Here is a 12,427-nt window from a genome sequence, read left to right on the forward strand (position 1 = left end):
ATTGCCTTGTGACCTATAAATCTGCTGTATTCTCCTCCACTGCCTTGTGACCTACAGATCCGTTGAATTCTTCCCCGTTGCCCTGTGACCTGCAAATCCACCGTATTCTTCTCCATTGTCTTGTGAACTATAAATCTACTCTATTCTTCTCCACTGACTTGACCTACAAATCAACTGGACTTAAACGCCTGGTGGAGGCATCAGAACTGGAGGTTTCATATTAAGCAGTCTGTTAAGACCTTATGGTGTCTAAGCAGATCATCAACCTTACCTTGTGGGAGCCACTTGTTACACACACAATCCACTGGGCATAACAACCAAATTAACCACTCTTCTTTTGTTTGTTTACATCATTAGTTCGATGACGAGTCGGCAGATGGCAGCACCACAGAGACTCTAGCATACAAATGCCCTGGAATCGAAGCTAAACACTGCGGTAAATGTATTCAGTGACTCTTCTCAATACATAACGGAAGTGGAACAATAGCTCATTGTTCATATGAATTTATTTCTTTGATACAAAATATATTAGGTTGAATGAAAGTATAAACAGCCAATTCATATTTAATCAAGTAGAAAATTTACCATGAGAAAATTTAACTCATACTCTTCTTACCATATTATATAAATACAGAATCATCTGGTCACTTCTTACCAGATACATATGTAACTGTAATGGCCACAGGGCCCTCCTAACTTCTTCAATTGTTCACATACTTTTGGGTATATTTCATTTTCATATAAAACAACTTTTTTACATAGATGAGCACATAACACAAATATAACATTATTGGGTGTAGGCTACCTTGATATTGTAGAGGTTACATGCATGTATTTATGTGTGTGTGTATGTAAGTATGAAATTGCTTGTCATACCTGGGCAGTGTGTGCTTGTGGGGTTGTGTGTGTCAGGAATTTCATTAAGTAAGACAGATGAAAGACGGCCTCATACTAAAAGATATTTATGGCAGATGTTTATCCTTATTTGTCAAGGAAATGTTGTCAAGAAAAACTCTTAGAGTAATGTGGAGGACATTGAGGATATTTGCCTACATTATACAGGCTCAGTGGCTTTGGGTCACTGAAAGGCTTTCCAGTCACAGAATCTCACAATAAATTAGGACTAACTCTGGAAATTTGCAGGATTTTTGATGTCCCCCATGAAGAGGACATTGTTCGTCAGCCTGTCGTAGATCATGAAGACGAAAGGCCTGTCACAGTGGAATTGGACAATTGGCGGAGGAGGTGCAGCAGATATGATGGAAATGACGACAGCTGTGGCAGCTGTGGCCTCTGTTCCTTCTTCGTTAACGTCAACATAAGCTTTGTGGATGATGTCTGACACGGCCAGCTTATTCTTAGAGCTGAACTGGCTCAGGTCAGCCAGATTCTCATCGAACATGTCCACAATGCCCATCGTTTTCAGTGCCTTAGGAGGGAGGATAAATATTATTATAATTACTTTTTATATCTTGAGTAAGAACTTGATATTCTCTACCATACAAATATGCCATACCACCCTTCTTGCTCTGCCTCATTGATTAGGGTACAAGAAACAAGAGGTTTCATTGCATAAGCAACTACCTTGATTCATTACTGACCAACTACCCTAGTTATGACCTGAGCCAGTGTTTCTTAACTTCACTGAGCAATGGACCTGTGGTTTCCATCAAGGATTAACCAGACCCAATGTAGGTCCACTTTAATGACTGAAAATCCAAAAAGCAAAGCGATTAAATGTGGATTGACTGTAGCAATAATGTTGTAACCAAGTCATACTCACTTCCACCAAGTTATCAGCCAGCTTTGCGCGGAATTTAAATTTGGGAAGGAGTAGGTCCACACGGTGACTCTGCAGTTTCCCAGGACTGATGGCTTCTCTAAGAGCAGTGCTGCTGAGTCCCTTGACCACACTGGCGAGAGAACTTCCTCCATTCCCATTCGAATTTGGCAGAAGGAGGATCATGGAGAGGTTGCTCTCAGCGTAGGGCAGCTCTAGCACACGTGCACCAAGTTCTCTTGATTCCCCTGTTTAAGTAAAGTCATTTTAGCATTTATTCTTTCACTTAAAGATGAATTTAGCTTTTGCTCTTTTCACATAATAACGACAAAAGTCAACAATAATCCAAAAATAAACCTTGATAAAAGAATACACTAAAAAAGTCAAGGCCTGTGTTGTTTGCAAAGTTTGTGGCAGCATAGGCCATTGCATATATTCTGAAAATTCCCTCCTCTTCTGGTTAAAGAACTAAACAATACTAACAATGAAAACAATACACTCAACACTTACCGTAATTGAAATCTGAAATTTGGCTCATCATGTCGACTGAAATTTTATTGCTTGGAGCAACAAAGAAGTCCTTCTTATTGGTGTTTGACTTTTTGAACTCTTGTTTCCAGAAGCCCTTGAAGTAGACGGCATTGATGAGGATCATGCTGGCGGTGTAGACAATATCTTCCTCCACGATGCTGCTGATGAGGCCTCGCGTTGTCTTGTTGACGAAGGCGTTCATGGCTCCAGCTGCATTCTTTGCCTGAGGAAGGTTGGGGAGACTTTTACACCGGCTTTCTTGACCTCAGTTTGATCCATTATCTCTCACACCAGCAGATTTATAAGTACGCTCTCGTAATTCTAATGTCATGTATCCATATCAGCCTCACTCACTGACACTTTGCACTTACTTTGGGCCTTATTCTTATCCCTTCCCCCTAATATCAAACATTTCTACAAGCTAGCTGTAGGGTGCAATCCCCCAAGAATCAATACTGGCCACATACATATAAAATCTAAGTACATTGTCAATGCTGGTTGGCCCAGAAGCTTTAAGCAACTGGTTTTTGTAGACCCTCACAGCAACAGAGTGATCATGAAGCCTAATAACTACCAGACACCCACTAAAACAGCAATTTCATACTCACATCAAGGAAATTAAGGACACGTAGCTCATCTGGGAACACGGTCTGGACACAAGGCAACAAAGCTAAAGAGTCATTGACATAGACTCTGTTGGCCACATCGAGACTCACATTGGCATTGTTCTGTTGTTCGTATCTGAAAAGGAATACAATACTAGAGACAATGCTTATGCAGGAAGAAAGATAGATAGATAGAACTAAAACTTTATCACATTTCATAGCTGTTTACCTTAAATTTATTTTATTGTTGTACTCACAAAATCTCCAGCCCTTTTGACAGTCGGTGTGCAGAAGGCTTGTCTTTCAAGCGCAGTCCTGCTGCCAGCTGTGCCTGGGTATTGCCTGCTGCCCCAAAGTACACCATGACCAGGGCTGCCCAGATGCTGTAGGGGGAGAAGAAGAAGTTCTCTGAAGGCTTCTCCAGTGTCAGTTGTTTGTAGAGGGTGAATCCAAAGTCTGCAACGCCAGAGAGATCTGCGTTTTTGTCCAACGGAGGAACGTTGGCATCAGGCGTGAAGCACTGGAGGTGGGCACCTCCTATGCCCAGGAGGAGAATTGCGGATTTGAGCCAGATCATGCTTCTGGGTCTGTAATGAGAAGGTATTCAGTACTTGTCGTTCATTCTCATCTAATGAATATCAACACCTCTGCATTAAACATTGCTAAATATTTAACTATAAACTAGAAAAATTATACAACAGAAATAAAAATATAAAACAGAAAACGGCAATTATTGCTAATTCGTAAATATTGTTCAAAGTTTAGAACAGAATAAGAACATGGCAACCCTACTCTATCTCATCACTTGACAATTTTAATTATAGTTACTGAATAATCACTCACTGCTTTTAATAATTACATTCATGATTTCTTTCCAATCCAGACACACTTCTATTTCATGGAAAATTGCCCTGGACATTAAAATAGAAGAAGCATAAACAAGACAAGACAGAAATAAAAAAAATAATAACAATAATAAGAATAAAGAAACCATATCTGTGTGTTTGTGCCAAAGAGCACCAGAAAAGGAATTTTTCTATTATTAAATTGAAGATGATACTCACATTTGGATATTGCAGGAACTGAAGGGGTACAGAAGAAGTCCAGTTGTGCTTGCTGCAGGCAAACGCAGCCTAGAATCGCGAGTCAGTTATTGTGGACGCTTCAGAAAGCCCTAGTTTTATATACATCACGTTTGGCATACATGCCAGATGCACGATGATTTCACAGACGAGCGAGTTGCTCTGTGACGTCAAGTACCACATTTCTAAACCGACGAATATTTTTCACTCACGTTTCTGTTTCACTTTGCATCGTCATAACAAACTCTAAACATGAGAATGACATTCATTATACACACATGCACACAGAGAATATCTTTCATTGCTTCGAAATATGACGATCAACGACGGAAAAAAACTTTTAAGAACTATGTGGCAACTGTACAAACCTGATCTTCTTCTTCCCAAAATGATTCACGTTTTCCTGAATGTCTCGTCAGTTAGCCAGAACTTTTTCTTTCCTTTACTGCCTCGGGGGATTTAGTAGGAAAGGCACGACGATAATAATAATTTTCCTTCACACGAAAACTCTTGAGGACATAATCAAGTTGACGTCAGAGAGAAGAGTTTTAGATAATTATTGGAAAGGAATGTATGTACATGTATATATCTATATATATTATCTCTCTCTCTCTCTTTATATATATATATATATATATATATATATATATATATATATATATATATATATATATATATATATGCATTAAGCTACAAATGTCTTTTAATATCCAATTCGCTCTACCTCAGAAATAATATATTTTCATATATGTTACTGAAGGGGAATTTTTTTTAGTTGATAATAAGTTCGTCGTCCTGTGGGCTTGAACCACAGAAGACAAGAACTCAGGACTACAGTGATGCCTTTAACCACATGGCCAACAAGTGAGGTATAAGTTTATACCGACTCCCACTTACAAATCCCCGTCGAACTCAGGTATTTGTATTTAGAATCGATATCAACCCACCTCTGCCATGCTGACCATGTAGTCGTTTGTCGCACGCAGCCATATTATGAATGAATTTTTATCACATCATTGTGATTCATATACAAGCATTAAGCTACAAACGTCTGTGTGGTTAAAGGCGTCACTGTAGTCCTGAGTTCTTGTCTTCCGTGGTTCGAGCCCACTGGACGACGAACTTATTATCAACTAAAAAATTCCCCCTTTGTGGTAATATATATGAAAATATATTATTTCGAGGTAGAGTGAATTGATATTAAAGGATGTTTGTAGCTTAATGCTTGTATATGAATCACGGTGATGTGATAAAATTCATTCTATATATATATATATATATATATATATATATATATATATATATATATATATATATATATATATATATATATATATATATATATATATATATACATACATACATATATATATATATATATATATATATATATATATATATATATATATATATATATATATATATATATATATATATATATATTTTTATATATATTACATACTAGCTGACCAACCCAGCCCACCTGGGATAACTCTGAATACTCTGAATGACAACCAATAAATCTCTCTCTCTCTTTCTCTCTAACTCACTTTTTCCCTTTTTCTCCTGCCTGACACCCCCTCCACTCTATCTCTCACTTCCTCTCCCTCTCACCAACCTGGCACTACCTGGGATAACTCTGAATGACAACTGATAAACTCTCTCTCTCTCTCTCTTTCTCTCTCTCTCCTCCCTAACACCCCCTCTACTCTCTCTTTCACTTCCTCCCTCGCTCTCTCTCTCTCTCTCTCTCATTCTTTCATTCTCTCCCTCTCTCTCCAACCCTCCCTGTCTCTGTCCCTCTTTCTTCACCTTAACACCCCCTCTTCTCTATCTCTCACTTCCTCTCCTTCTCACTCTCTCTCTGTCACCCCTTGCCCAACCCCCACCCTTTTTGGTGCCATTGTTGTCTTACCTACACAGTATTCTTTTCCACACAGTGAGTCATATGTATGTCGAAAGCAGGTACAATGAATTCGTAAAGTTACCAAGTCTAAGGGTATACCCAGGGCCGTTTCCCAGGCAGAACCAGCACTATTCCAGGTAAGCCCTTCCCACTCCATCCCCTTTGGTGCCCTTTTGTGCTAGTGATGTCTTACCCAGCCAGTTATGATTTCAAGATAGTAAGTCATACCTATGTATACCAAGTTTGGTTAAAATTGCTCAATGCATTTCCCAGTTATGCTGGCACATATATACATGCAAACACACACACACACACACACACATACATTCATACATCCATTTTAACATATTTAGATATATGTGTGTGTGTGTGTTTATAATTCATCCTCTGTGTCTCACTAGAATCTAGTCAAGGCTTTGTAAAAACAAGCGAATCTAGGAAGTATGAGGAAATCAACACCTTAAGAAGTCACTTTCTGGCAACACTTCCATCATCTGCAGTACAGGACCAAACATGGAGACAACTATCACAGTAGCCATAATATCTATCAATACAAGTAATACAAGTAACCAACAAAACAACCGACATTAACCAATATTTAGGGCATGATATATTGGCCAGAATATTACAAATAACCTGTAGTAAACTAGTTTTAAACATGACTAACATGAGGACCGCAATCCATTGTAGAAATGCCTCCTCAGTGATCAAAGTTCCTCCATTTCAATCCTCTGTGTTACAGAGCTCACAACTCTTCTCCATGCTTTGCTCTACTACTAAGGTTTCTGGTTCCAATGCACAACTCTGCACTTCAGGCTAAACTATACTCCACTGTGACATTCAGGCTTGATTCCCAATAAGTTCTGTTTAGATTAATGAACACTGTCATCTTCACACAGAAGTAGGTCTCCAATCTTCTAAAATCTTTCGCTACTGCCAACATTATCTCTTCCAATGCTCCCAGAACAGACTCCCTGTCCACTGTATTCTTCTCCATTGCCTTGTGACCTACAAATCTGCTGTATTCTTCTCCATTGCCTTGTGACCTACAAATCTGCTGTATTCTTCTCCATTGCCTTGTGACCTACAAATCTGCTGTATTCTTCTCCATTGACCCACAGATCCGTTGAAATCTTCCCCGTTTGTGACCTGCAAATCCACCGTATTCTTCTCCACTGCCTTGTGAACTATAAATCTGCTCTATTCTTCTCCACTGACTTGACCTACAAATCAACTGGACTTAAACGCCTGGTGGAGGCATCAGAACTGGAGGTTTCATATTAAGCAGTCTGTTAAGACCTTATGGTGTCTAAGCAGATCATCAACCTTACCTTGTGGGAGCCACTTGTTACACACACAATCCACTGGGAATAACAACCAAATTAACCACTCTTCTTTTGTTTGTTTACATCATTAGTTCGATGACGAGTCGGCAGATGGCAGCACCACAGAGACTCTAGCATACAAATGTCCTGGAATCGAAGCTAAACACTGCGGTAAATGTATTCAGTGACTCTTCTCAATACATAACGGAAGTGGAACTAAAGCTCATTGTTCATGTGAATTTATTTCTTTGATACAAAATATATTAGGTTGAATGAAAGTATAAACAGCCAATTCATATTTAATCAAGTAGAAAATTTACCATGAGAAAATTTAACACATATTAATCTTACCATATTATATAAATACAGAATCATCTGGTCACTTCTTACCAGATACATATGTAACTGTAATGGCCACAGGGCCCTCCTAACTTCTTCAATTGTTCACATACTTTTTGGGTATATTTCTCACTACAAAACAACTTTTACACATAGATGAGCACTTAACACAAATATAACATTATTGGGTGTACCTTGATATTGTAGAGGTTACATGCATATATTTATGTGCGTGTGTATGTAAGTATGAAATTGCTTGTCATACCTGGGCAGTGTGTGTTTGTGGGGTTGTGTGTGTCAGGAATTTCATTAAGTAAGACAGATGAAAGACGGCCTCATACTAAAAGATATTTATGGCAGATGTTTATCCATATTTGTCATGGAAATGTTGTCAAGAAAAATTCTTAAGAGTAATGTGGAGGACATTGAGGATATATGCCTACATTATACAGGCTCAGTGGCTTTGGGTCACTGGAAGGCTTTCCAATCACAGAATCTCACAATACATTAGGACTAACTCTGGAAATTTGCAGGATTTTTGATGTCCCCCATGAAGAGGACATTGTTCGTCAGCCTGTCGTAGATCATGAAGACGAAAGGCCTGTCGCAGTGGAATTGGACAATTGGTGGAGGAGCTGCGATAGATGTGATGGAAATGACGACAGCTGTTGCAGCTGCAGCCTCTGTTCCTTCTTCATTAACGTCTACATAAGCTTTGTGGATGATGTCTGACACCGCCAACTTATCTTTAGAGCTGAACTGGCTCAGGTCAGCCAGATTCTCATCGAACATGTCCACAATGCCCATCGTTTTCAGTGCCTTAGGTGGAAGGATAAATATCATTATAATTACCTTTTATATCTTGAGTAAGAACCTGATATTCTCTATCATAAAAATATGCCATATCACCCTTCTTGCTCTGCCTCATTGATTAAGATACAAGAAACAAGAGGTTTCATTGCATAAGCAACTACCTTGATTCATTACTGACCAACTACCCTAGTTATGACCTAAGCCAGTGTTTCTTCACTGAGCAATGGACCTGTGGTTTCCATTCAAGGATTAACCACACCCGATGAAGGTCCACTTTACTTGCTGAAAATCCAAAAAGCAAAGCCATTAAATAAGGGCTGACCAGAGCAACAACGTTGTAACCAAGCCATACTCACTTTCACCAAGTCATCAGCCAGCTCTGCACGGAATTTAAACTTGGGAAGGCGTAGGTCTACACGGTGAAGCTGCAGCTTCCCAGGGCTGATGGCTTCTCTAAGAGCAGTGCTGCTGAGTCCCTTGACCACGTTGGCGAGAGAACTTCCTCCATTCCCGTTCGAATTTGGCAGAAGAAGGATCATGGCCAGGTTGCTCCCAGCGTAGGGCAGCTCTAGCACGCGTGCGCCAAGTTGTCTTGATTCCCCTGTTTAAGTCAAGTTATTTTTACATTTACTATTTCATTTAATGGTGAATTTGGCTTTTGCTATTGTCACAAGAACATAACACAAATAAAAATGATTTAAAAAGTAAACATGCCTTGATAAAATACAACTGAAAAAAGTCAAGGTCTGTGTTGTTTGCAGAGTTAAAGAGTTTTGTCTACACAGTCAGCTGGTTGGGTGACTGATTAGGAATAAGAATCCCCTATGCCATCATACGCCATTGCATGCATTCCTCTTAAGCAGTCCCTACTTGAGTTTTCCTTTTAACTCTTACATGCTTTTTTCCTTCAAGTTGGAGGACTATCAACTCTCTCTTTTCCATCAGGCCTGGTAGACTGTTCCATAGGCCTTCACCTAGAGGGTTAAACCCAATACTAGTGTCTTTAGTGTGCTTTACATTTCAAGCCATTTACAAACAAATCCTTCATTGCACAGTGACTCTGTAGTCTGGTTAAACAACTAGACTATACTAATAATGACAATGCTATACACAATACTTACCGTACTTGAAATCCGAAACCTGGCTCATCATGTCTACTGAAATTTTGTTGCTCGGAGCAACAAAGAAGTCCTTCTTCTGGGTATTTGACTTTTTGAACTCTTGTTTCCAGAAGCCCTTGAAGTAGACAGCATTAATGAGGATCATGCTGGCCGTGCGGACGATATCTTCCGTCACAATGTTGCTGATAAGGCCTCGCGTCGTCTTGTTGACGAAGGCGTTCATGGTTCCAGCTGCATTCGTAGCCTGCGGAAGGTTGGGTAGAATTTTACCTCAGTTTGACACACTGTTACTCACACCAACAGATTTATAAGTAGGCTCTTGTAATTGCTAGTGTCATGTATTCAAATCAGCCTCAATCATTGACACTTTTGACTTGCTTTGGGACTTATTCTGATCCCTTCTCCCTCATATCAAATATTTCTACATGCACGCTGTAGGGTATAATCCTCCAAGAATCAATACTGGCCACACATAAAATCTATATACATTGTCAACACTAGTTGTCCCAGTAGTTTTAAGCAACTGATTTTTGTAGACCCCTCACAGCTACAGAGTGATCATGAAGCATAATAACTACCAGATGCACACTAAAACATAGGAATTTCATACTCACATCAAGGAAATTAAGGACACGTAGCTCATCTGGGAACACAGTGTGGACACAAGGCAACAAAGCCAAAGCCTCGTGGACATAGACTCTGTTGGCCACATCGAGACTTATGTTGGCATTGCTCTGTTGTTTGTATCTGAAAAGGAATACAATACTAGAGACAATGCATATACAAAAAGAAAGATAAATAGATAGATAGAACTAAAACTTTATCACATTTCATAGCTGTTTACCTTAAGTTCATTTTATTGTTGTACTCACAAAATCTCTAGCCCTTTTGATAGTCGATGTGCAGAGGGCTTGTCTCTCAATCGCAGTCCCTCCCCCAGCTGTGCCTGGGTATTGCCTGCTGCCCCAAAGTACACCATGACCAGGGCTGCCCAGATGCTGTAGGGGGAGAAGAAGAAGTTCTCTGAAGGCTTCTCCAGTGTCAGTTGTTTGTAGAGGGTGAATCCAAAGTCTGCAACGCCAGAGAGATCTGCGTTTTTGTCCAACGGAGGAATGTTGGCATCAGGCGTGAAGCACTGGAGGTGGGCACCTCCTATGCCCAGGAGGAGAATTGCGGATTTGAGCCAGGTCATGCTGCTGGGTCTGTAATGAGAGGGTATTCAGTACTTGTTATTTATTCTCATGTGAATGAGCATCAATACCACGTCATTAAATATTGCTAAATATTGAAATATAAACTAGAAAAATTATTATCCTTGTCGAATTCTAAGATCACTTTGATTTTATATGATTTGATTTTTTAATTCAATAGAACACCCATTCTTTATATACAAAAGAAATATAAAAATAAAACACAAAATGACAATTACTGAAATTCACAAATATTTTCCCATTATTCAGTATTACATGAAAGACACAAATGTTCATGCATTTGTTCATAGTTTAGAACAGAATAAGAACATGGCAACTCTACTCTATCTCATCACTTGACAATTTTAATTATAGTTACTAAATAATCACTCACTGCTTTTAATAATCACATTCATGATTTCTTTCCAATCCAAACACACTTCTATTTCATGGAAAATTGCCCTGGACATTAAAATAGAAGAACCATAAACAAGATAGAAAGAAAAAATAATAACAATAATAAGAATAAAGAAACCATGTGTGTGTGTTTTGTTTCAAAGAGCACAGAAAAGGAATTTTCCTATCATTAAATTGAAGGTGATACTCACATTTGGTTATTGCAGGAACTGAAGGTGTACAGAAGAAGTCCAGTTGTGCTTGCTGCAGGCAAACACAGTCTATTATAGTGGACTCTTCGGGAAGCCCTTGTTTTATATACCCCACGTTCAGCATACATGCCAGATGCATGATGATTCTACAGACGAGTGAGTTGCTCTGTGACGTCAAGTACCACATTTCTAAACAGATGAATATTTTTCACTCACGTTTCTGTTTCACTTTGCATCGTCATAACAAACTCTAAAAATGAGAATGATTTCATTATACACACATGTACACAGAGATTATCTTTCATTTCTTCGAAATATGACAATGACAAAGGAAGAAAGTTTTAAGAGCTACGTGGCAACTGTAAAAATCCGATCTTCTTCTTCTTCCCAAAATGATTCGTGTTTTCCTGAATGTCTCGTCAGTTAGCCAGAACTTTTTTCTCTCCTTTGCAGCCTCGGGGGACTAAGTAGGAATAGCACGACGAAAACTCTTGAGGACATAAACAAGTTGACGTCAGAGAGAAGAATTTTAGATAATTATGGGAAAGGAATGTATTTGTATGTATATATCAATATGTATTGTCTCTCTCTCTCTCTCTCTCTCTCTCTCTCTCTCTCTATAAATAAATAAATAATATATATATATATATATATATATATATATATATATATATATATATATATATATATATATATATATATATATATATATATATATATATATATATATATATATATATATGTGTGTGTGTGTGTGTGTGTGTGTGTGTGTGTGTGTGTGTGTGTATACTAACTGACCAACCCAGCCCTGACTGGGATAACTCTGAATGCTCTGAATGACAACCAATAAATCTCTCTCACACTCTCTCTCTCTCTCTCTAACTCACTTTTTCCTTCTTTCTCCTGCCTAACACTTCCTCTCCCTCCCACCAACCAGGTGCTACCTGGGATAACTCTGAATGACAACCGATAAACTCTCTCTCTCTCTCTCCTAACACACAACTCTCTCTCTCTCTCCTTCTTTCACTCTCTCCCTCTCTCTCCAACCCTCCCTGTCTCTTTCCCTCTTTCTTCTCCTTAACACCCCCTCTTCTCTATCTCTCACTTCCTCTCCTTCTCACTCTCTC

At 38.9% G+C, this 12,427-nt stretch overlaps 1 protein-coding gene across 1 annotated transcript; it reads right to left on the reverse strand.

Annotated features, from left to right (window-relative positions):
- Window positions 1-1,021: 1,021 nt before the first annotated feature.
- On the reverse strand, window positions 1,022-11,459 carry LOC136829993 (uncharacterized). The gene is made up of 12 exons (XM_067089168.1): window positions 11,301-11,459; window positions 10,375-10,704; window positions 10,117-10,249; window positions 9,503-9,746; window positions 8,738-8,982; window positions 8,083-8,387; window positions 3,981-3,998; window positions 3,174-3,503; window positions 2,920-3,052; window positions 2,291-2,534; window positions 1,784-2,028; window positions 1,022-1,429 (listed from the first exon to the last, which is right to left on the reverse strand). The coding sequence occupies exons 1-12, from the start codon at window positions 11,426-11,428 to the stop codon at window positions 1,124-1,126; spliced, it is 2,661 nt and encodes an 886-aa protein (XP_066945269.1). The 5' UTR covers window positions 11,429-11,459; the 3' UTR covers window positions 1,022-1,123.
- Between the last annotated feature and the right edge of the window lie 968 nt (window positions 11,460-12,427).

This window comes from Macrobrachium rosenbergii, chromosome 45, assembly GCF_040412425.1.
Source record: "Macrobrachium rosenbergii isolate ZJJX-2024 chromosome 45, ASM4041242v1, whole genome shotgun sequence".
Lineage (NCBI taxonomy): Eukaryota > Metazoa > Arthropoda > Malacostraca > Decapoda > Palaemonidae > Macrobrachium > Macrobrachium rosenbergii.

What these genes read in the sequence shown, in the direction of transcription:
- LOC136829993 (XM_067089168.1), bottom strand. Translation starts at nt 11,428, where the DNA reads ATGTATGCTGAACGTGGGGTATATAAAACAAGGGCTTCCCGAAGAGTC. An exon ending in TCAAAAGGGCTGGAGATTTT is followed by an intron (nt 3,053 to 3,173) that starts GTGAGTACAACA and finishes ATTCCTTTTCAG; the next exon opens with ATACGAACAACAGAACAATG. An exon ending in AATTTCAGATTTCAATTACG is followed by an intron (nt 2,029 to 2,290) that starts GTAAGTGTTGAG and finishes TTACTTAAACAG; the next exon opens with GGGAATCAAGAGAACTTGGT.